We start from the raw sequence: 26691 nt of genomic DNA on the forward strand, positions 1-26691 counted from the left end.
GCAGGGGGCACTGGCCGCTGGCACAAAAAAATCTTAAATCACAGTGTTTTTTCATTTTCCCTCTGCCTCTGCTGCACTGCACAGCGCCGCAGAGCAGAGTGAGGAGCGGTTTAGCGCGCGCCCTGATCACCGGGGCGTGCATGGCGGTACGGCACTTCACACTGATAGGCTCCAGGCGGGAAAGACAGTGCGGAGCCGAAGCAAGAAGAAGGAGAAGATGGCTGCGCAACTGCCGCTTCAGGACTAGTCAAGTTTGACACCACAGGCAGCCTGAAAGCGACACTGACAGTGAGTGACAGTCAGTGTCACTTAATGAAGGGGTAATATATATGAGTGAAGTGCCATGAGAGCCAGGCCAAGGCCGCTAAGCAGGTGGCAGTCAGGGTGTTGGTGAACTTAGGATGACCAGGGACACTGAGACAGTATGCCTCTCTGGGATGCCATTTGCCCATCTCTGCTGTTAATATACCAGGCCTACCCTGGTATATAGACAGCAGAGATTGGCAGATGGCATCCTAGAGGCAGTACTGTCTCTGGTCATCCTTCACCAGCACCCTGACTGCCACGGTCCTGCTTGGACTGGCTCTCATGGCACTTCACTACCTGCTGCTTGGCTATCAGCTTCCTCTTGGTCTTTTATCTCCTGTTTTGGAACCAGGTTTTGATCTGGGTCTCTGTGAGCTTCAGGGTTGCAGCCAGCCAGGTCTGCCCTCTCAGTCTCAGGTCCAGACAGTCACTGACCAAGTTTAAGTCCCTCTGAGGCTCAGCCTGAGCGACTGAGCGGAGGCACAATTTTATTAAATTAAACAGTGCCTGGCCTGCTGCACCACTCAGACCAGTCAGGGAGTGAGGGCAGCAGTAGGTGTATTTCTACAGTTTAACGATTGCTTGCTGCCCAGAGAGGTAATTTTTGTGGGGAGAATGTGTCTCAGCCCAGCCTCAGGAGAAGTCATTACTGGACCAGGATTAATAATGGAGGATTATTATTGTGGGGGCCTAGGTTGAATATGCACAGTGAGTAGTACTGGTAATATTCTTTCCCATAAGCCTAATGTGCAGCAGATTTCACTTAGGCCCCCACAGTAATAATCCTTTGTATTAATCCATTGTTAGTCCTCATTAGGCCCCGTGCCCCAGCCAGGCCTCACTGAGAATCTCAGAGGACAATTTAATTGTATTACTTTCAGTAGTGCTGGTTAGGTTGAGGCATGAATGGGAATTAGCAATGGATAAATTAACCCCCTTGCACCCTGACAGGGCCTGCTGACGTAATAGTGAGATATAGCTATGCCAGCAACCCAACGGTCAATTAACACCTCAGATGCTGTGGTCAATAGCAACTACAGCATCTAGGCAGTTACACAAGTTTTGTTTTGCCACATGTGAAAATATCCAAACAATTTAAGGTTTTAAATGAAAAATGTTTTTCCTGCTTGTTGAATGCTATTACGAAAAAATACCTGAAATAAAAATGTGTGATTCAACGTTTTTAGCCCTGACAAAAAATTGTGCAAAAAATGATGTCCACCTAAATAAATAAAAATTCCCCAGTGATCCCACAAAAAACAATAAAGGGGTTCTCTCGCTTCAGCAAATGGCATTTATCATATATAGAAAGTTAGTACAAGACATTTACAAATGTATTGTCGCCATATTACCTCTTTTGATAGCTGGATTCATTTCACCATCACATTATACCCGGTTTCCATGGTTACCATCACCCTGCAATCAATCAGTGGTGGTCGTAGTTCTACAGCGGAAAAGGTGCCAGCCTATGTGTGCTCCCACAGTCCCAGCTACCAGAAAAGTTGGCGCTTTTCGCTATAGTGTGCAAGCATGACCACCACTCGTAACCATGGATACAGGCTGTGTAGAATGTGATAGAAGAATTGATCCAGCCATCAAAGAAAGCAATATGAACAATTACAATAAATTAGTAAGTGCCTTGTAGTAACTTCCTCTACTCTACATGATAAATGCTATTTGCTGATGTGAGACAACCCATAAGACAGGGCCTATTTTAATTTTAGCATTTTAGATTTTAACTCCACACTGTGACAGTGTCGTTCACTGTGACACGGGATTCCGTCTAGGCTGCTATGGCCTACGTGTAGTTGTTGCAGCCTGTGTGTAAACTGCTTCTAGTGTATGCTTGCTCCCCTCCCTGTTGTCTCGGTTCTGGTAGTGTCACAGTGTGGTTACTGTGACACGGGTTGTTTGTGCTCTGGCGTAGTGGCTGCAGTGGACTCAGTGTATGCTGGTTGTCAGGGGCAACGTCCAGTACTGCAGCCTGTGTGTTAACTTCTGTGATCATGCAGGCTCCCCTCCCTGTTTGGTTCTGATGGGGTTAATGGTCTTGGTCTGGGTGTGGTCACTAGGTGATCTTTATATACCTGTGTGCCTGGGATTGGGGGCAGTCTGTCTCCGGCCTTGCTGGGTGCAGGAGCCATGCACCTCACCTGGGTGATGCTATCTTCCCTGTTTGTGTGGCCACATACTATGTCATCGAGGTCACCGTGTCTTCCTGCCTTGCCTGGTTATCTGAGTCGTGTCTGTGTGCTAGGTCTCCTAGCCTAGTTCTATGTCTTCTTAGTTTTGTTCTGTTTCTGGTCTGAGGCTTCCATGTGTCTTCCTGCATGGAGTCCAGACATTTGCTTCTGTTCCTGTCTGATTTTTCAGGGCCTTGTGTGCAGCTCTATCTGTTCGCCCATGAGACTGACTGCTGGTGCTTTTCCAGCATTTTCTGCAGGTAAGTGGCATGGGACCGTCCTGGAGGTGCAACCAGTGAGCCTCGGATAAGTTCATCCCTACCATCTGAGGCTCTGTGAAGAACGGGTTTACTGTGTCTTTGCCCTCTGGGTTTTGCCCTCTGGGTTTTGCCCCAAGTAAAACCGGTGCACTTGGTCCAGAGGTATTTCTTGCCACTGATCCCTTACCCGCTGTTCCAGTTTCTGCTTACTGTCATGTCTCTGCTTGCCTGTGTGTTTGCTTAGATATGTTCTAGCAGTAGTGGTTCCTCGTTACAACATGCCACGTGCATTCTAATAACCATGACCATTTTATTTCTCTGTTCATATGACTACCACCTAGGTTTTTGGGTGTTTGACATCATGGAGTTCACTGTGCACTAAAAATAATCTGAAGTCCTTATTCTGCAGCTCAATACAAATGCTAAGTAATTGAATGCATGGACAGACATGTTTGGTTGATAGCGAGTTTGGCTGAATTTGATAAAGCCTTCCTGCGTCAATCCAGCTCTTGCCATTTGGAGACCAACGAGGTCAACAAAAAGGAGAAGCTCCTTTCTCAGATTAACTATAACATCACTGGAGCCCAGTACTAAATGAAGTGAATGATGCTCAGATCTACCTGCAGCAAAAATGACTTGCACTTGATCTATGTGTGCAAAAGCTGAAAGCACTGGTTCTATTTTGCCAGGAAAAACGAGAGTGTGTAGTGTTAGAGGCAACTGAGAAAGCTCTGCAGATATGCCAAAAATACAACATTTCTGCAGAGAGAAGAGTTGGAAGATGTAAGAAGATGCCCAGTGAGCTAAGGGTACTTTCACACTAGCGGCAGGACGGATCCGACAGGCTGTTGACCCTGTCGGAGCTCCGGCGCAGCGCGGCAGTGCCGCCGGACTAAAGGTACTGCATGTCCAACTTTTTAGTCCAGCGGCCTCTTGCCGTGCACTGTCAGGGGGAAGGAGCGGCGGTCGGGCGGCACGGCGAAATAGCGGCAGGACGGATCCGACAGGGTGAACAGCCTGTTGGATCCGTCCTGTCGCTAGTGTGAAAGTAGCCTTAGTTGCGATGCTGGCTTGACCTTAGTACAAGAAACAAAAATAGAACAACTAGAAGCAGTTGATCGGCTTGAGGCAGAAATCACTAAACGTACAACACAGATGAATATGATTCACCAGCGATTTGCATTCCTGCAAATCCAGACTTTGCTGGATATTGAAAAAGATGATTTTATTAATGAAGAAATTCAGCACACATGTGCTAAGTACACAGAGTTGAATGCTGCAGCTATGCTATGTTCAATGAAATAAATCGCCTTCGGAAATACATTGTCTTGTATAAGGAAGTCAACACCGATGAGCAGCCTGCTAACTGGACCCCTTTAGGCCCCTTTCACACTTGCGTTGTCCGGATCCGGCATAGAGTTCCGTCGTCGGGGCTCTATGCCGGAAGAATCCTGATCAGGATTATCCCCATGCATTCTGAATGGAGAGAAATCCGTTCAGGATGTCTTCCGTTCCGGAACGGAACGTTTTTTGGCCGGAGAAAATACCGCAGCATGCTGCGCTTTTTGCTCCGGCCAAAAATCCGGAACACTTGCCGCAAGGCCGGATCCGGAATTAATGCCCATTGAAAGGCATTGATCCGGATCCGGCCTTAAGCTAAACGTCGTTTCGGCGCATTGCCGGATACGACGTTTAGCTTTTTCTCAATGGTTACCATGGCTGCCGGGACGCTAAAGTCCTGGCAGCCATGGTAAAGTGTAGCGGGGAGCGGGGGAGCGGCATACTTACCGTCCGTGCGGCTCCCGGTGCGCTCCAGAGTGACGTCAGGGCGCCCCAGGCGCATGGATGACTGTGATCGCATGTACACGTCATCCATGCGCCTGGGGCACTCTGACGTCACTCTGGAGCGCCCCGGGAGCCGCACGGACTGTAAGTATGCCGCTCCCCCGCTCCCCGCTCCTACTATGGCAACCAGGACTTTAATAGCGTCCTGGCTGCCATAGTAACACTGAAAGCATTTTGAAGACTGATCCGTCTTCAAATGCTTTCAGTACACTTGCGTTTTTCCGGATCCGGCGTGTACCTCCGGCAAGTGGAGTACACGCCGGATCCGGACAACGCAAGTGTGAAAGGGCCCTTAGATTTGCTACAGGGGGAAGCTGCAGGAGAGTTTGACTACCTTTGATGTGGCATTAATAATCTTTTTAACTGTCACTGTTTCAACTGCCATATGTGAAAGAAGTTTCTTAAAACTGAAATTAATCAAAACCTATCTAAGATCTACAATGAGCCAGGAAAGACTGACTAACCTAGCTATGCTTTCAATTGAGCGAGATTTCAAAATAGAGTTCAATACCATTATTGAAAAATTAGCAAAAATCAAAAGCAGGCGATTTTAAATGGAGGTAGGTGGATTTAGAATTTACTGAACATTAATTATAATGTTGTCTACTAGATTTCAAGTATAATTTTGTTTTCTGTAGGTTCTGGCCTGCTTCTTGTTTTACTACAAACCAATTCCGCGGCAGATCAGAGTTCATCTGTTATCAGGGTGTTGCACAGTAGAGCAGTGCCATGGCAGTAACTGGCAGTACGAATCTAAGCACAGACGCTTTCTATGCCGCAGTCGGGGATTGTGCAGAGCTGTGTTCTGGACTCATGGGAACAGATTAAGATGAAACTGGATATCAGTGTCCATTATTCAGAGCTTAGCAAAAGATGGTATGTAAAGCCATAGAGAACCCCGTATGTTATGAGATCCCGTAATGTGTCCTAGTTAGGATGCCATGTTATAAAGATTGCCTCACTTCAGCAAATGGTATACGTGCCAGTAGCCATTGTAGCTTTGGGCCTTCTAGGTTCATATCTTGATAATTAGCAAAGTGTCTAGATATGTCCTTCTGTTTCCATTATTTTGTCTGCGTTTGACACAGTGTCCTGGTTTTAGCTTATTCAACACAATTTAAGATCAAGAATAGTTCATGCTAATAAGTCCTACAACTAATTTCTGGTAAGGTAAATATTACATATTCAAGTGACTGTTCTGAAAGGGATTTTCCACTCCTTTTCACATATTGTTATAGTCAACTGAACAGTGCATTTACCTGCATTGGACCGATTGTGTATTCACTTGTGTATGACCTGTATCTACCACTACATAGTAACTGTATGTTGGTAATATTGGTCTTATATTGTATTATATGCAGTATCATTATGATGTAATATCAGGTCATTAAGAACTGGTAATACATGTTAATGATATTTGCAGTATTTTTCTCTTGTATAGTATTATTGATAATATTGGTCTTGGTATGCTGTGGGGCGTCATTCTATAAAAAGGCACAATACTAGGCTTGCCCCGGGTGCTGGCAACCCACGCTATGCCACTGCATGTGTCACTGCCTGCCCTGTAAGAGATCTGAGAAGATCGGATAGACTTGCAGCACGTGGGTCTATCTGACAGGTATTTGTGTTTCCTTTCTGTTTGTGGGCAGGATCCCACCTCTCCACAGGTTCTGCTTGTTAGCTGTTTAAGAGGCTCTATTTAAATCTGCCACTTACTGCTGACTTTGCGGTTGATATTTTCCTTCTGGAGTTCTTTACTGGTTGTTTGTGGATCCTCTACTTTTCCCTCATCTCAAGCTAAGTCCTCTTGTTTTCTCCTTTGTGCGTGTGTTGCTTCTAGGTCTCAGGGAAATGCTGGTCCCTTCACGGTGGAAGGTACCCGCTGTCTCATTCCCCACTCCCTAAGTTAGGGTTTGCTGCAGTGTCAGCAGGGCTTAAGTTCCAGAGTATGAGTTTTTTCACCATCAGGACTTGCTCATACTGTTAGCAGTGAGGGAGAGGCTCAGGGATTGTTAGGAGCTTATCATTCCCTCCTCCCTAGCTTTAGGGCCTAGTCTGTTTACCTGTAGCTGTTTGTTTACTTGGTAATTCTCTTATCCCCACTTGCTGTGACAACATCATGATATACTCCCCCTGCACTTTTCCTGCAGTTTAACTTCCAAGACTTTACATTGAGATTGGGCCACCTAGTGGGATGAACATGATTAGGCAGAGTGGCCTTGGTATACCTGATTTATCACGATTCGTGACTCATTAATTAATAACAAATCGACTCTTGTTGAAGTTTGGTGAATCGGTCGAATCAAAATTTTTCTAAACTTTTGCTAATTTCTAGTGTCCATAGCCAAGTGAACAGACCATTTACAATAGGCAATATACAGTAAGTAGTACTAGTAGCACTGTTAATTTTTTTCACTGCCCTAGAAGTACAGTAGTCATCCAATAATCATTTGAAGATGAAGACGCAGTTTATAATTTGTAACATTGCAAATGGGAAACATACCTGAGAGCTGTATGGAAAGTGTTTGACTCCTTCTAGACCTAATCGTTCTTCCCTTCAGCTCCTGTTCATATTCACAGATATAGGCAATTTGGCTGATATGTCCCACTTCCAACTCAAGAGAGGTTGAAAAACCTGTCAAGTTGGCCAAATGATTATCTTCTGTTGTGCTGAAATAGTAAAACGTCCTAAGCAGATCTTCATCGGGTGCAGAACAGTTTAATGTTACCACAAACCCCTCTTCTACTTTTTCTATGGGGCGTCCCAATGTGAGTATAGGAGCTGGCAATGGTTCTAATTGGGAGTAAACACATACAACATGTCCATTATATATCTTATAACATAAATTATACATTACTCTTGACAACTGTTTTAAGAAAAATGATGACAGGAGTCTACAGCTACAGTATATATTACTAAACCAGTAAGGATACGAATACTCAAACCAATCCTTATATAATTGTGGGGTATGCCCAAAGCATTACCCATGTTATCTTGGACAATCTGGTCTTTTTTTTCTCTTTCTGTGTGCAGGTTGATATTTTCCTTTTATTTGCAGGACACTGTACTGCAAATATACAAAACACACTGATTCTACTAACCTACTGTAGTATATGGAAATGTGACGTGTCACACCCTATTTATATGTAATTATTGAGTATTGTAGAGTTCACTCATGACAGTAGATGTTACTGTTGTACCAAGAAACAGGCAGCAGTGTGTAGCTAAAGCCACATGGTGTGAGAAAGAAGGCTACTTCAAAAAGTGGGTCAGAGTGGTGAGTCAATTAGTGTGACAGGGAACAAGCTGTTTTGAGACATAGGGGGATTGTAATTAGGTGCCCACTGGTTAGTAGGCTAGTATTTACACATGGTTAGTAGGCAGCATTTGTAAACTGACTTGGTAACATTGCCATGTTGAATATCACCCTTTCTGCTGCTCAGGTTGTTGATGTGTTGTGTATATATGTGGCATAGGGTTAATAAGTACAGATATTCAATTGTTTGGGTAGGAGCCAAATATTTTCATTTAAAAGGACTCACTCACCACAAAGCACTCTTCTAAAACTATATTTGGTTTTAGCACCTAATTAAAGGAGTTGTTAAGGATTAGAAAAAAAAACAGGCTCCATTTTGCTTAAAGATCTCGGCCAAAATCCAGTGCGGTGCGAGATTACATCATCACGCCGGCCGGCATGATGACGTCATACGTCACCACGCCAGCCAGCATTATGACGTAATCTCGTGCCGCACAGGATTTCGGCCGAGATCTGAAAGCAAGATGGTGGCGGCAGGCCCGTCGCGAGCAAATGGAGGCAGTAAGTTTGATTAGATTTTTTTATTTATTGTTAATTTTGCACTCAGATGCCGTGATCATGTATGAACGCGGCATCTGAGGAGTACAATGATGGGGGCGGTACTATCGCAGCTCCCTGTCATTGCACCGGCTACTTACAGAAAAATGGGCTTTGTGACAAAGTAATTAATCACAAAGCCAATTTTTGGGTGAAATTTGGCGAATCAGCCAAATCAAACTTTTAAGAAATTTGCTCATCTCTAGAAGCCATAATAAAAATGATAATTTTCTCCATTTTTATCTATGACAGCCCACTCATCCATGATGATACTAGGAGAACACTGCTGTTTTCTAAGCATATACAAGTGCCATAGTAGTTTGTCCATGGAACCACATTTCATGCACAAACCAATGCATTTATGGAAATTACTTTTAGCATATATGACATCTGAACACATGCATGGTTGAGAGGTAACAAAAAGAATTGGGTTTCTGAAAGATAAGTGTTTGCAGGGCATTTAGTTATGAATCGGATGTGCCACATGGGAGTGGGGGATAGAGTGTGGCATGCATAGCGCAATGCACTTTTTTTCTGGTTCTTAGCGACAGTCCCTGGACAAAAGTATTTTAATAAATTTAAATGAATTAATTTTTTAATTAAAATTATACTTAAAAATATATACAAACTGAAAAGTTGTGAGTTCAAATGTATTCACCCCCCATTGCTTTGATACCCCTAAATAAGTTCTGGGTGACCAATTAAATTCCGAAGTCACATATTTAGTTGAATAACATAGAATGTGTTGGCAGATAAGAACCATTTGGCCCATCTAGTCTGCCCAATTAAAATAAAGTCAGCAGTTACTGGTAAAGCCTGTACTGGAAATCCTAATGAAGGCACTATGTCATGGCCGCCTCAGTTAAGTCATTTACACTCAGTCACTGCAGTGTCAGTATTAGCATGGCAACTCATCACAGGCAAGGCCAGACAATGTGGGCACAACCTTCCTTCATTTAATGGCTGTGGCCGGTGGTTGGGCTTGAACCCATGGCCTCAGCATTGCAGGGTGACGACCCTGACCACTCAGCCACTGTGCTATCCGATAAGGGCCCACTGTGTACAATCAAAGTATCATATAATCTGTAATATGATGTGAGTATACGCCGGTGGACAAAATTGTTGGTACTCTTCCTTTAAAGAAAGAAAAAAACCTCAGTGGTCACTTAAATAACTTGAAACTGACAAAAGTAATAATGAATAAAAATTTACTATAAATCAGCTAATGAAAATCAGACATTGCTATTGAATTGTGTTTCAAAATATATATATATATATATATATACAGTCCTGATCAAAAGTTTAAGACCACTTGAAAAATGGCAAAAAAATTATAATTTACATTGTTGGATCTTAACAAGGTTCCAAGTAGAGCTTCAACATGCAACAAGAAGAAATGAGATTGAGACAAATCATTTTTTGAGCATTCAATTAATTGAAAATAACGATTAAACTGAAACAGGCTGTTTTTCAGCTGATCCAAATTTTAGGACCACATGCTTTTAAAAGGCCAAATCTGTGCAAAGATGTGGATTCATCGTCATTTTCTGTCAGGTAGTCACACGTTGTGATGGCAAAGGCAAAAAAACTCTCCCTTTTTGAATGTGATCGGGTTGTTGAACTGCATAAGCAGGGTCTCTCACAGCACGCCATTGCTGCTGAGGTGGGACACAGTAAGACAGTCAATTTGGAATTTCTTAAATGATCCTGAGGGTTATGGAACAAAAAAGTCAAGTGGAAGACCCAAAAAAAATTCATTAGCACTTAGCCGGAGGATCCAATTGGCTGTCCGTCAAGACACTGGACGATCCTCAACCCAAATTAAGGCCCTTACTGGTGCTGACTGCAGCCCCATAACCATCAGATGGCATCTGAGACTGAAGGGCTTCAAAAACAAAAAAGTCTTCAAAGACCTTGTCTCCTTGAACGGCACAGAACTGCTCGTTTGGACTTTTCAAGAGAGCACCAAACATGGGACATTCAAAGGTGGAAGAAAGTTTTATTCTCTAGTGAGATTTTTTTTTTACCTTGATGGTCCTGATGGGTTCCAACATTACTGACAAGCAGATCCTACCTGAGATGTTTTCTACACGCCACAGTGGAGGGGGCGCCATAATGGTCTGGGGTGTTTTTTCCTTCAGTGGAACAATGGAGCTTCAGGAAGTGCAGGGGCGTCAAACGGCCGCTGGCTATGTCTAGATTTTGCAGAGAGCATTCCTCATGACTGAGGGCACTCGTCTGTGTGGTAATGACTGGGTTTTTCTACAGGACAATGCTACAGTACACAATGCCCGCAGGACAAGGGACTTCTTCTAGGAGAATAACATCACTCTTTTGGCCCATCCTGCGTGTTCCCCTGATTCAAATCCAATTGAGAACCTTTGGGGATGGATGGCAAGGGAAGTTTACAAAAATGGACAACAGTTCCAGACAGTAGATGGCCTTCGTGCGGCCGTCTTCACCACTTGGAGAAATGTTCCCACTCACCTCATGGAAACGCTTGCATCAAGCATGCAGAAACAAATTTTGGAAGTGATAAACAATAACGGCGGAGCTACTCATTACTGAGTTCATGTTTGGAAGTTGGATTTCTGTTTTGAATCAGGCTGAAAAACAGCCTGTTTCAGTTTATTTGTTAAAATTCAAATCTTAGAGAGGGCTCACCATCTGCTCCAGAATGGTATGGGTGCACCTGCAAGAGGATTCACCCAGTCCTCTGGAGTAATTAAAAAAGCAGGTAACGGTAGTAGGGCACACCAGACACTTAATGCCACACGGAGGGTTAATTTACACGTTATTTATTAGAAGTAGTAACATATGATAATTAAAACATATTTAAAATACTAAAAAGAAACTTAACATATAATGTCCTTAAATGTATCCAGTGGTGAATAAATGAAATGTTGTAACAAAAGGTAGTCTTTCTTGAGAGTTTTATAAACTCGCTCCTTGTTGTGACCGGAGTCAAGGAATTAGTCAGGTAGGATTGTTGAGAGGGTAATCCCTCAGATGGTGTAACAATACCGCTAGGTTTTTTTAGTTGCCTGCTTACAAAATAGACCGGAATGGTTTACTCACTGTTTCAGTTGATACCAGACTTATTAACCTCACTCGTGGCGTCCCACGTGCAGTGAAGATGATGTTGGCAGTGATACAATGCGGTTTGGCTTGTTGCGGTAAAAGTTGGAAGATTTTCGGGATCCTCGGTGGTCAGGTGTCAATGCGTTATTTTTGAGATGGTCTGGTCACTCTAATCTTCAATACAGTTATAGTCCAGATTTGCAGAGTTACACCAGATTACCGATCTCAGCAGCAAGTATCCAGCTTTCCTGGGTATCAGAGTGAAAGAGCACCGATCCCTCTCTTCAAGCGCTTTTTATCCTCGAATGCCGTGTTTGTTTCTCATGGGATTATGTTACCATACGCGTTTCGGAGCTTATTCCAGCTCCTTCTTCAGTGGTTAAATTTCCCATGGGAATGAACTGTCTTTATATACCTGAACAGGTGTGGTTTAGAAACAATTTGTTACGGCTGTGTATCGGAAGTGACGTATACTCCTTTTCAACCTTCATGATGACACAATCTGTTTTTTTTGTTTGTTTAAAAACATTTATTTATCTAATTAAAAATAAATTAAATCCCTATAGCTACATATGTTATCATTACATAGAATAAAACTGGAACTCTAGTTATAAATATATCGGAGATATGGATCGTAACTGCATATAGTTATATCTCTGAGTATCTCCGTGTGAGCTGACTCAGAGTTATATGTTAATTAAATGATCAAGACTGAGGATGTATATACAGGGAGTGCAGAATTATTAGGCAAGTTGTATTTTTGAGGATAAATTTTATTATTGAACAACCATGTTCTCAATGAACCCAAAAAACTCATTAATATCAAAGCTGAATATTTTTGGAAGTAGTTTTTAGTTTGTTTTTAGTTTTAGCTGATTTAGGGGGATATCTGTGTGTGCAGGTGACTATTACTGTACATAATTATTAGGCAACTTAACAAAAAACAAATATATACCCATTTAAATTATTTATTTTTACCAGTGAAACCAATATAACATCTCAACATTCACAAATATACATTTCTGACATTCAAAAACAAAACAAAAACAAATCGATGACCAATATAGCCACCTTTCTTTGCAAGGACACTCAAAAGCCTGCCATCCATGGATTCTGTCAGTGTTTTGATCTGTTCACCATCAACATTGCGTGCAGCAGCAACCACAGCCTCCCAGACACTGTTCAGAGAGGTGTACTGTTTTCCCTCCTTGTAAATCTCACATTTGATGATGGACCAGAGGTTCTCAATGGGGTTCAGATCAGGTGAACAAGGAGGCCATGTCATTAGATTTTCTTCTTTTATACCCTTTCTTGCCAGCGACGTTGTGGAGTACTTAGACGCGTGTGATGGAGCATTGTCCTGCATGAAAATCATGTTTTTCTTACCTTGCAGACTTCTTCCTGTACCACTGCTTGAAGAAGGTGTCTTCCAGAAACTGGCAGTAGGACTGGGAGTTGAGCTTGACTCCATCCTCAACCCAAAAAAGCCCCACAAGCTCATCTTTGATGATACCAGCCCAAACCAGTACTCCACCTCCACCTTGCTGGCGTCTGAGTCGGACTGGAGCTCTCTGCCCTTTACCAATCCAGCCATCTGGCCCATCAAGACTCACTCTCATTTCATCAGTCCATAAAACCTTAGAAAAATCAGTCTTGAGATATTTCTTGGCCCAGTCTTGACGTTTCAGCTTGTGTGTCTTGTTCAGTGGTGGTCGTCTTTCAGCCTTTCTTACCTTGGCCATGTCTCTGAGTATTGCACACCTTGTGCTTTTGGGCACTCCAGTGATGTTGCAGCTCTGAAATATGGCCAAACTGGTGGCAAGTGGCATCTTGGCAGCTGCACGCTTGACTTTTCTCAGTTCATGGGCAGTTATTTTGCGCCTTGGTTTTTCCACACGCTTCTTGCGACCCTGTTGACTATTTTGAATGAAACGCTTGATTGTTCGATGACTTTTCTGAGCCTGTCAAGTCCTTCTTTTGACCCATTTTGCCAAAGGAAAGGAAGTTGCCTAATAATTATGCACACCTGATATAGGGTGTTGATGTCATTAGACCACACCCCTTCTCATTACAGAGATGCACATCACCTAATATGCTTAATTGGTAGTAGGCTTTCGAGCCTATACAGCTTGGAGTAAGACAACATGCATAAAGAGGATGATGTGGTCAAAATACTCATTTGCCTAATAATTCTGCACTTAGTGTATATAATGACATCCTATTCCCAGTGTCATATATCTGCGGTTTTGTTAATTTCACTGTGTTTTCATTATTATTTCTCTGCCTCTATTATTATTACCATCCATATTGATGTAAAAAAAACGATAGAGGCTGAGGACACGTATGATGATATGTTATTCTCAATGTATTACATCTACGGTTTTTTAAAAAAACGTTTTCATTCTAATATACTTCTCTGTCTATATCATTATTACTGGGTTCGATATCTGTACATTAATTCCATATGATCATACAAATATAAGATATATCTAAAAAATATATATAAAAAAATATAAATAAGTCGGCTGTTACAGACAAACCTAATGTACGTATTGAGGGAATTTGTTTTCCCTCTGTTTGTTCTTAAACTTCATCATATAGCAATAAGATGATAAAATTTCTCCATATAATAATAAAAAAGTAATATAATAAAAATAAAATTTCTCCATATAATAATAAAATAGTGGAATAAAAATTTCTCTATATAGTAATGAAATTCGGAATGGAGTACATTCCCATCTGCGTCCTCAGTATTCCATTCCGAATTTCATTACTATATAGAGAAATTTTTATTCCACTATTTTATTATTATATGGAGAAATTTTATCATCTTATTGCTATATGATGAAGTTTAAGAACAAACAGAGGGAAAACAAATTCCCTCAATACGTACATTAGGTTTGTCTGTAACAGCCGACTTATTTATATTTTTTATATATATTTTTCATTATACGTGTCCTCAGCCTCTATCGTTGTTTTACATCAATATGGATGGTAATAATAATAATAATAATAATAGAGGCAGAGAAATAATAATGAAAACACAGTGAAATTAACAAAACCGCAGATCTATGACACTGGGAATAGGATGTGTACATATATATATATATATATATATATATATATACATCCTCAGTCTTGATCATTTAATTAACATATAACTCTGAGTCTGCTCACACGGAGATACTCAGAGATATAACTATATGCAGTTACGATCCATATCTCCGATAGAATAAAACTGGAACTCTAGTTATAAATATATGTAATGATAACATATGTAGCTATAGGGATTTAATTTATTTTTAATTAGATAAATAAATGTTTTTAAACAAACAAAAAAACAGATTGTGTCATCATGAAGGTTGAAAAGGAGTATACGTCACTTCCGATACACAGCCGTAACAAATTGTTTCTAAACCACACCTGTTCAGGTATATAAAGACAGTTCATTCCCATGGGAAATTTAACCACTGAAGAAGGAGCTGGAATAAGCTCCGAAACGCGTATGGTAACATAATCCCATGAGAAACAAACACGGCATTCGAGGATAAAAAGCGCTTGAAGAGAGGGATCGGTGCTCTTTCACTCTGATACCCAGGAAAGCTGGATACTTGCTGCTGAGATCGGTAATCTGGTGTAACTCTGCAAATCTGGACTATAACTGTATTGAAGATAAGAGTGACCAGACCATCTAAAAAATAACGCATTGACACCTGACCACCGAGGATCCCGAAAATCTTCCAACTTTTACCGCAACAAGCCAAACCGCATTGTATCACTGCCAACATCATCTTCACTGCACGTGGGACGCCACGAGTGAGGTTAATAAGTCTGGTATCAACTGAAACAGTGAGTAAACCATTCCGGTCTATTTTGTAAGCAGGCAACTAAAAAACCTAGCGGTATTGTTACACCATCTGAGGGATTACCCTCTCAACGATCCTACCTGACTAATTCCTTGACTCCGGTCACAACAAGGAGCGAGTTTATAAAACTCTCAAGAAAGACTACCTTTTGTTACAACATTTCATTTATTCACCACTGGATACATTTAAGGACATTATATGTTTTAAGTTTCTTTTTAGTATTTTAAATATGTTTTAATTATCATATGTTACTATTTCTAATAAATAACGTGTAAATTAACCCTCCGTGTGGCATTAAGTGTCTGGTGTGCCCTACTACCGTTACCTGCTCAGTTTACTTGTTGTTTTCATTAAATTGAATGCTCAAATGTTTTGTCTCACTCCCATTTCTTCTTGTTGTATGTTGAAGCTCTACTTGGAACCTTGTTAAGATCCAGCCATGCTAAATAAGATTTTTTGCAATTTTTCAAGAGGTCTTAAACTTTTGATCAGAACTGTGTGTATATATATAAGGACGTATATATCGTATTTTTCGCCTCATAAGACGCATTTCCCCCTAAAAGTGGGGGGAAAAATGCCCCATGGGGCGAATACTAATGAGCACTTCCATTATGGAAGCGCTCATTTGTACCGGAGGTCCAAGAAGCGGTGAAGGCTCTTTACTCACCGCTTCCTGGTCCTCAGCTGTCGGCTGTGCAGTGGCTGCACACAGCGTGAGGGCGTTCTGTGACCTCATGCTGTGCGCGCCAGTTCACAGCACAGCTGACAGCAAGAGGAAGAAGATTGCGGATGGTGAGGAGCGGCAGCAGCATCCAGGAGCTTGGCGCTAATCTGAGGCAATGGGGGTGATGAGAGGTATAAGGGCTGATAATGGGGGCTGATGAAGGGCATAAGGGTTGATATGGGGGCTAATAAGAGGCATAAGGGATGATAATGGGGGCTGATGAGAGGCATAAGGACTGATATGGGGGCTAATGAGAGGCCTAGGGGCTGATGAGAGGCATGGGGGGCCGATGAAAGGCATGGGACTCTTATCTGAGGACTGATTGGGGGTCATTTACATTGGAGGTCTGATTGGGGCTGTCAGCTGAGGTCTGATTAACATTGGGGGTCTGATTGGTGGTATGACCTGAGGTGCAATGAAAAATATTTTTTTCTTATTGTCCTCCTCTAAAACCTAGGGTCGTCTTATGCGCTGGTGCGTCTTATAGGGCGAAAAATATGCTATGTGTGTGTGTATGTATGTATGTTCCGCGATCACTCAAAAATGCAACCATCGATTTCAACTAAACTTGGTATACATATCCCTTGCTACCTGAAAAGAAATCTTGTGGGAGTCATACGCCCCTACACAGCAGGTGCATGGAGTTTGTATACTTCAACTGTTTTTGCTACACACATATTGCTCTAACTCAAAAACTCATTGATCAATTTCTACTAAACTTGGTACACATATCACTTACTATCTGGGAAATAATACTGTGGAGGTAACATGCCGGTACACAATGAGTTTCTGTCTGTCCTGACGTCTGTCTGTTCTTTATGCGGACAAAACGACTGGACAGATCTTCGCCAAATTTGGCACACAGGTACATCAAGTGTCTGGGAAGGTTTTAGACCAGGTCTCAGCTCTCTAGGATGTACCGTTCCTGAGATATTCCCCAAAAATTACCTGCATTAGCCAATTCAAGCCTGCAACTCTTTCTCTTTATATCCCAACTGCCATACACACGGTCACATGTCCCTTATCAGCCAATAGAAGCTCGCAGGCCCTTAGTCTTCACATACACACAGTTTTACTCCAGGTTTCCATAACAACCCAGCCATTTTTCTTCACTTCTGTAGGTCATCTTTAGGCTAGGGCTACACGACGACATGTGTCACGTGACAATTAGTCGCACGACACATAGGGCACAACTACACTGCTACATGTGTCGCACGACATGTGACATGCTGTGACTGCGACACGACCGTCACAGAAAAATCCATCTTGGATGGATTTTTTGTGACGGTCGTGTCGCAGCATGTCACATGTCGCAGTGCGACACCATAGACTATAATTATTAAAATTGTTCAGACAAAATGTCGCACGACACATGTCGTTGTGTAGCCCTAGCATTAAAGGGCCAGTGCGCTGTGGAGGTCACTGTTAAGGGGGAAGGGGCCACTATTAAAAGGGAAACTGCTGTGGGGGTCACTGTTAAGGCAGCAGGGTACTGTGAGGTCACTTTTAAGGGAGCGGGGTACTGTGGAGGTCACTGTTAAGGGGGCGGGCCCCTGAGGAGGTCATTGTCAAGGGAGTGGGGTGCTATAAAACTCAATGTTAAAGGGGCAGGCTGCTGTGAAGGTCAAGATAAGGCGATTGGCTGCTGTGGAGGTGCCATTTTAAAGTGTCGGGGCACTGTGTGTGGGCACTGTGTGTGTTGACTACCCCAACTTCCGTGAAACTCGATGGGAGGCCTACTTGGATCCACGCCTCACATTGTAAAAGAATAAAGGCCACCTGACGACCCCGGAACAATAAGCCATGAAGATCCACCTACTTATCATGACTTTGACCCATATACAGAGTTAAGTCCAGTAAAGATAAGGACCGGGAAGTGTCCTTGCCTGTCGCAGGGTGGACAGATGCCCCATAGCTCATGATAAACAGATCAGGACCCTCGATAGATTATAGCTCTACCCCCTGGCAAGAGGAATACTGGGCTAAAGTCACATGTTTTCCTAGCTGGACACACTGTTATTGTCTCCAAGTACAAACCAAAGACATGACATTTAGTCCACACATACACTCAGGTTGCAATGACTCAAAAACAGACAGCCATGTGCTGTGTTTTGGTGTAGATGCCGTTAATGAAAAAGGCCTACCCTGTAACAACTGTACTGTACAAGGATCTCCTGACAGGCATATTAGCTAACAACATCGAAGGTCAGTTAAAAGGATATGAGTTGGCAAAAGGAATAAAATTAGCCAAATGAATTACCCAATTATTCATTAGCACAGCAGTGGCAGTTCCAGAGGACATATACTTAGTTTGTGGACACAAAGCGTACAAATGGTTATCAGAAAATGTCACAGGACTGTGCACCATTGCCAGTCTTACTCCTGCCGCCTTTATAGTACCACACTCTAAAATTGACATAACTGCTATTCCTAAACACAACCTGTACCGTAGGGCCAAAGATAACACACCCAGACCAAATAGCAAGCCACATGTTGTAGAAATGAGCATTCCCAATAACGTTCTCAGTACCCTTTTCATATATCCCATAATAGTGCAGATGTAGAATAATTTGGTGGTAGCAACTGATTATCTAGATGATCAAATATGGGAAGTGATGAGACTAATGAATACTTTGAACATCGTGCAGAACCAGTTGATCGTTGTCAATAACCAGCACACATTAGTTCTAGACTAAGTTACAGCCAAAGATGGAGGTCCCGCTTGTTGCCATTACATAGACCCGCAGGGTAATTTGCATGTTAAGGTGGGTCTAGAGAAATTGGCGGATCTAAGAGATAAATGGCTGGACGCACATAAAGCTGATAAAGATACATGGTGGTCTGATACCTTCTCCTTCCTTAACCCCGCCAACTGGTTTAAAGGTATTGGGGGTTGGCTCATGGGAATTGTCCAAGAAATATTACAGGTAGCCCTAATACTATTAGTGATATATATAGTAATTAAGCTTGTTCTTACTTGTGTGATCCGCCTTTTAAAAAGAATGAAGAAAACTGATGAGCAACCTATAATGCTTCTCTACGATGAGGAAGAACAAAAGGGAACTCCATTCACTTCGGTTCCCCCTCCTCGCTATGATGCCGTGTAGAGATAGGGTGAGATGAATCCCAGGGTATTATCACAAGTCCGAGCAACCGGGAGCCTACCTAGAAGGGGTAGGTTGTTGCCACTGCGGGTGAAGAGGATACGAAGGGTTTGCCCAGGGGATTCGCTAGGCAGGAGAAAGTCTACAATCAAGTCTCCAAAGGGGGGACTTTTATGAAATATTTAGACAAAATGCTGTTTGAGGACCCATGACCTGCGACTAAGACAAAGCTTTCTGACACTGGGCGGCACATTTTGCTCCAGAATGTCTTGATAGTCTTGAGATTTCGTTGTACTCTGCACAGATTAAAAACACTTCCAAGGAGGTTGGCTACAACCCTGTAGACCTTAAACTTCTGAATAATATGTGCAGCTGTTAGTAACATCTGTTTGGAGATGGTCTTATAGCCTTTACCCTTGACATGTTTGTCTATAATTTTTGTTCCAATCTCCTGAGACAACTTTCACCCTTCAAAGAGGCAGACTGACTGATTACAAGTTTGAAGACACCTGTGATGTTAACATTGGCGGATCCAAGCACGGCCCTGCTCAGAAGTGGGGGGCGGCGGCAGGGCACAGAGAGATGAGCGCTTCCATTGTGGAAGCGCTCATCTCCATAGTCATCTGTATCACTGTCCTCAGGACAGCGATACAGATGGCTGTGCTGCGGTGGGGGAGGGAGAGGCGTGTCACTTTCCCTTCCTCTGATAGGCTGCCGATCTAGTATCTGCAGCCTATCAGAGGCCGGCGCAGTGCCTGAGCCGTACAGCGCAGGACACAGTCCAGAAGAGGCCTGCATCGCATCGCTAGAAAAAACAGTCGGCACTCACTCTGTTTGCACGTTGCACGGAATAGGAAGTAGTCTCCACAGATATTCAAAGAAAATCCCAGCAATCGTGTCTTCAATCGTATGGTGTTTATTTAATCAAATCAGAAATGTCCACAATCCTGGATGCGTTTTGGCTAGCATGCCTTCATCAACAGGTACAGATACATAGAATGACCAATTATATATAATGGGATAAACTCCCCCCCTTGTGACATCATCACCAACTCCCCTCACCTGCACAGGTGGTGGGAGGGGTGTATGATTAACAAAAATACACCCATCAATAAATCACTATAGCTGGGTATGTGTCTCAGATTACACTTCACAACCACATATATGCAGAAAAAACCTCCAAATCATATATATATAATTAACATATCAAATATTCATGATCTCATAATCTCTATTGAGGCCTCTAGGATGCAGAGTATCCAATGTATGGATCCAATAAGCCTCTCTGCGCAATAACAGCTTCTTCAAATCTCCTCCTCTCCTAGGTCTTTTGACCTGTTCCAATACTTGGAACCTCAATTGAGCAATCCCATGTTTGCACTGTTCAAAATGGAATGGGATAGGTAACATTAAATTCTTAGTACGAATAGTAGATTTATGTTTCCCAAAACGATCCCTAATCGTTTGTGTGGTCTCTCCAATATTTAATAAGCCACAGGGACATTTTATCAAATAAATCACATTAGTGGATTCACATGTGAAAAAACCTTCAATTGAAAAGGGGCACCCCCTATGGGGATGATAAAATGTGGAACCTCTGATTATATGGGAACATTGAGAACAGTGCAAACATGGAAACGTGCCCTTACGTTGAGTCGCTAACACCGATTGTTTCAAAGTCTTCTTTGTACTTCCAATATCAGAATGTACCAGTTTGTCCCTATAACTAGAATTTTTCCTATTGCATATTAATGGAGAATTTTTAAACTCCTCTATAGTAGGATAAACCTTCTGCAACAGAGGACAATGTTTCCGAATAATATTATCCAATTTCTGATTATAGGGATGAAACGTATGTACTAGTGCTACCCTAGATGATGTACTTCTAGATGGTTTATCAGATTCAATGAGTTGTGTTTTGGTTTGACTCAGGATTGAATGGGGATAACCCTGCATGTCAGGATCAGATACAATACGTTGCACTCGCTGATATTGGGATTTTGGGATAGCTCTTTTTAATGCTGGTGGGTGAGAGCTTGTGAAATGGAGAATGCTGTTCCTGTCCGTATCATTTCTAAACAGGTCTGTAGATAGCCTGCCATGTTGATCCTTTATCACCATCGTATCCAGAAAACTAACTTTCTCATTATCCTGAACCAAAGTAAATTTTAACCCCTCATATGCATGGTTCAAGTGATCGAGGAAGGTCAATAGGGTCTCTTGTGACCCCGCCCATATGCAGAAAATGTCATCAATAAATCTCTTCCAAACAAGGACATTTTTTAAATACCAAACTGTGTTATATACCTGTAATTCCTCAAATTACAGGTATATAACATTCCTCAAATTGTGACGTGTGTGTATATATATATATATATATATATACACATTTGCATAGGGCGGGGCCACATTTGACCCCATCGCGGTCCCCCGCCGTTGTAGGTAATAATTCTTATGTTTGCACTGTTCTCAATGTTCCCATATAATCAGAGGTTCCACATTTTATCATCCCCATAGTGGGCGCCCCTTTTCAATTGAAGTTTTTTTCACATGTGAATCCACTAATGTGATTTATTTGATAAAATGTCCCTGTGGCTTATTAAATATTGGAGAGACCACACAAACGGGATCGTATTGGGAAACATAAATCTACTATTCGTACTAAGAATTTAATGTTGCCTATCCCATTCCATTTTGAACAGTGCAAACATGGGATTGCTCAATTGAGGTTCCAAGTATTGGAACAGGTCAAAAGACCTAGGAGAGGAGGAGATTTGAAGAAGCTGTTATTGCGCAGAGAGGCTTATTGGATCCATACATTGGATACTCTGCATCCGAGAGGCCTCAATAGAGATTATGAGATCATGCATATTTGATATGTTAATTATATATACATTTTTATTTTTCAGACATCTAATATTCAGTGAGGGATCTTATATACCTGGAAATATGAAATAAGTTTTGTGATGGATATATATATATATATATATATATATATATATATATGATTTGGAGGTTTTTTCTGCATATTTGTGGTTGTGAAGTGTAATCTGAGACACATACTCAGCTATAGTGATTTATTGATGGGCGTATTTTTGTTAATCATACACCCCTCCCACCACCTGTGCAGGTGAAGGGAGTTGGTGATGATGTAACAAGGGGAGGAGTTTATCCCATTATATATAATTGGTCATTCTATGTATCTGTACCTGTTGCTGAAGGCATGCTAGCCAAAACGCATCCAGGATTGTGGACATTTCTGATTTGATTAAATAAACACCATACGATTGAAGACACGATTGCTGGGATTTTCTTTGTGCATCGCATCGCTGACATAGAGGTATAAGTGCTTTTTATTTTTTTATATATACAATACTTTTACTGGCACATTGGGGGGGGCTGTTATTACTGGCACATTGGGGGGCTGTTATTACTGGCACATTGGGGGGCTGTTATTACTGGCACATGATGGGGGGCTGTTATTACTGGCACATTGGGGGGGCTGTTATTACTGGCACATTGGGGGGGCTGTTATTACTGGCACATGATGGGGGCTGTTATTACTGGCACATTGGGGAGCTGTTACTACTGGCACATGATGGGGAGAGTGCTTTTATTACTGGCACATGATGGAGGGAGTGCTTTTATTACTAGCACATGATGGAGGGAGTGCTTTTATTACTAGCACATGATTGGGGAGTGCTTTTATCACTGGCACATGATGGGGGGAGTGCTTTTATTACTGGCACATGAGGGGGGGGAGTGCTTGTATTACTGGGACATGATGTCGCGGCCACGGTTTTGGCCGTGACTCCTTGGGAGCCGCATACTGTTGCCCGCGGTTTGGGTTGTTGTTTCAACCGCAGCTTGAGGCATGATGTTTCTTGTCTTGGGTGCGGTTGCCGTGGACAACAGGTGTGTGTGTGCGGTCCCTTTGGAGTCTGTGTGCGTGTATGGATGCACCGATGTTTGTCTGTGTGCCCTCTGTGTATTGTGTGGTGTGCACTGACACCTTTCCTGCACTGTGGTTGCCCGTGGCAACGTTTGGTGATGTGTACATGTGGTGGCAGTGTCCCGGCCTTTGGGCTGACTCCCAGGACACGATTGCCACCCATGTCGTTGCCAGTGGTAACAACCACAGTGTGATTGTTGTGTTTGGACACGGTTCCTTTAAGTTGGTGTTTTTCCCTTTCCTGTGGTGCTGGAAGGGTTAACTCTCTTCACTGGGTGTGTCTGACTGGTGGGTGTGGCCACTTAGGCCTATATAGCTTCTGTTTTTGGCATGGCTCAGGAGGTTGCTTCAGTCATGCTTTGCTGTAGCAGCCTCCTGTGATTTCTATCTCCTTGTAAGGGCCACCCTTCCGGTCAAATGTTATTATTGCGTGATTTGTTGTTGATGTCCTGTGTCTTTGCTTTTTGTGCAGCTATGGATGTCCTGGTCCCTGTGTGTCTTCATGTGTGTGCTGTTTACCTTTGTTTATGTGGACAGCGTTTGCACGGGTTCCAGTCAGCTAGGCTGAGACAGGTATGTGTGGAACTGTTAGGGTTCACCTGTCTTGTCCGTAGTCCTGTTTAGGTACCCCCATCTTCATGCTGCTTGGCCAGTGAGACTCCTGCTACTCCGTTCCTAGGAGGAGTGGGTTGTCTTACCCTGCTCCTTAGCCCAGGGACCGGACGGAGGGTAAGTCAGGGCTCCGAGGTTCCTGCACATGGGTCCTCCTACCATCAAGGTCGGCCCATGCAGGTAGGAGACAGGGTCAGCGTTAGGGACGCAACAGGAGGTGACCTGCTCCCTAATTCTGTGTTCCTGGCGAGTAGCGACTGGACATCTTCCGTCACCGCACAGCTGAGGATTTCCCCCATCCTCAGCCGTGACACATGATGGGGGAGTGCTTTTATTATTGGCACATGATGGGGGAGTGTTCTTATTACTGGCACATGATGGGGGAGTGCTTTTATTACTGGCACATGATGGGGGAGTGCTTTTATTACTGGCACATGATGGGGGGGCTCTTGTTACTGGCACATGATGGGGGGGCTCTTGTTACTGGCACATGATGGGGGCTATTACTGGCACATGATGGGGGGTTGCTCTTGTTACTGGTACATGATTGGGGGAGTGCTTTTATTACTGGCACATGATTGGGGGGCTCTTATTACTGGCATATTTTTGGGGGCACTTATTACTGGCACATTATTGGGGGATCTATACGGGCATCTACTGAGGCCACAAAGAAGGGGAATTTTATATGTGTACTATGGGGAAGGGGGAAGAGGAGTACTATGGGGTCATCTACGGGGGCACTAAGAAGCAGTATTTTATACTTGCAAATTATGGGGGACACTGAGGGCATCTACTGGGGCATTTTATACTGGTACATTATGGGGGGCACTAGGAGGAAGGGGGGAGAGGAGCACTATGGGGGCATTTACTGGGTATTATATAGGGGTATTTTATACTGGCACATTATGGGGGCACTATGAGGACATTAGCTCAACTGGGGGCATTACAAGGGGGTATTTTTTGTACTGCCACATTATAAGGAGAATTATTTCTACTAGGGGGGGGGGGCATTATGGTGGGCTTTATTACTCTCCCATGGTATGAGCATCCTAGTAGCAGCACCAGCCTCTCCCTGCTCTTCTATTCCTCTGCCCCTTCTCCAAATCCTTATTATGAAATCTTTCTCATTAGGATAAAACACAACATCAGCTCCACCGAGCCCCCAGCCAAAGTGTTGAAGTGGTGTCCGAGATCCCCAAGGGCCAAGCCAAGTAATTGTAAGCTTTCATGCAAAATATGTTTGTTATACACATATAGCATACACTGTGTCACACAATATACAGTATACCTCTACACTGTGCCACACAATATACAGTATACCTCTACTCTGTGTAGTCTGTTCTATAAGCACCATTGTTTTGTGGCGGCGGACAGAAAATAATCTGGAAGTGCCCCTCCCGAGACCAGGCTCTGGAGCTGCCACTGGATGCTAATTACAGGACACACCATAGTTTAACAAGTCCCTATGGTCAAATTATTTTCTATTTTTTTTCTAGTTATTTCATTATTTGTGTCCAGTCCAGTTTCATTAGTTGGTTTTATAAATGATTCTTTTGAACCACAATTCAAAAGCAATGTCTGATTTTCATTAGCTGATTTTCAGTAAATTTTTATTTATCATTACTTTTATCAGTTTCAAGTTATTTCAGTGACCATTGTGGGGTTGTCCACATGTGTACATATTCTGAGAAGCCCCTAAGTCTACAACACTACTAAGCAAGCAACAGACTAAATTGCTCTCCAAACAGGTCAGATACAAGTTTCAGGCTTGGGTTATAAAAAACATCCCAAACTTTGGACACTGCACAGAGCACATTCAAGGGGTTGTCCCATTAAGATAAAGTATTCTCCATCCACTAGATAGGGAATAAGTGTCTGATCGGCAGGGGTCTAATGGATTGATGATGAAAACATTGCCCAATTCTCTCCGGTTTTAATGGAGTGGTGGTCATTCATGTGTAATACTGCTTCATTCAGCTCTATGGGGTTTCCAGAAATGGCTGAGTACAAGCATTCGGCTATACCTGGTAACCTCGTAGAGCTGAATGGAGTGGTGGACATGCATGTGTCTGCTGCATTCAAAGTGGGATCGAGAGTCCCAATTCTCATGATTGGCGGGGGCCCCAGCAGTCGAACACCTGTCAATCAGACACCTATCTCCTTGTTATCTTTATGGGACAAACTCTTTAAAGGATAGAATATGTCTCAATATGTGATCAGTGGCATCCCCACTGATGAGCCATATGAAGAGGCTGGGATGCACTGGTGAGAACTGCCACCTCTTCCTAGGCTTGTGACATCAACCTCATTGGTCATATGGCCTACGTGCAGCTCAGTCCCATTCAAATGAATGGGTCTGGACTACAATACCATTCACAGCTACTATACAGTGCACAGCGCTGTGCTTGGTGTGCTGTGAGGAGACTACAGTGCTTACTGGAGCACTCCGGCCTCTGATACAATGGGAATGGGGGTGTCAGGTGTCAGATCCCCATGATCAGATATTGATAGATTATCCCGGTTGTAATGCTACAAAATAAGAAAAACACCAAGAAGGATTGGGGTAAATACTTTTGAGGGAATGTACATATGATAACAGAATATGTTGTTTGTAGATCCAAGCCTTGAGTGTAGGTACAGTAATATAACAAGTAACTGCATAGATAAGGTTAAAATACTGAAGGACCTATTACACGTGCAGATTATCATTAAGATGATGATCGTTAGCGATCATCTGGCAGTGTAATACTGCCGCCGATTACCCAATGAACAAGAAAACACTAGTTCATCGGGTAATCGGGATCTTTTAACGTTAAAAAAATCATGCTTTGCTGGCAGCAGATCACACCGTTTAATGGGTGCTCTGCTGCCGACAAACAATGAGACAGTATAGGGACCAGCTAT

The 26691-nt window shown here is 42.8% G+C and overlaps 1 protein-coding gene and 1 non-coding gene across 10 annotated transcripts in view; both read right to left on the reverse strand.

Annotated features, from left to right (window-relative positions):
* Positions 1-26691, reverse strand: part of LOC122923850 (Fc receptor-like protein 5) — a 159601-nt gene that overhangs the window by 29510 nt on the left and 103400 nt on the right. For all 9 annotated transcript variants that reach the window (XR_006387337.1, XM_044274700.1, XM_044274741.1 and 6 more), the window contains one exon: positions 7098-7388. Coding sequence is in view for 8 of the 9 variants with exons in the window: in XM_044274700.1 (XP_044130635.1) it covers positions 7098-7388 (291 nt within the window). In the remaining variant the exon portion in view is untranslated. The remainder of the gene's footprint in view (positions 1-7097; positions 7389-26691) is intronic.
* On the reverse strand, positions 9302-9371 carry LOC122925291. Its single transcript, XR_006387602.1, has one exon. It is a non-coding gene; the product is annotated as a small nucleolar RNA U6-53/MBII-28 (small nucleolar RNA).

Source organism: Bufo gargarizans, chromosome 1, assembly GCF_014858855.1.
Source record: "Bufo gargarizans isolate SCDJY-AF-19 chromosome 1, ASM1485885v1, whole genome shotgun sequence".
Taxonomy (NCBI): Eukaryota; Metazoa; Chordata; class Amphibia; order Anura; family Bufonidae; genus Bufo; species Bufo gargarizans.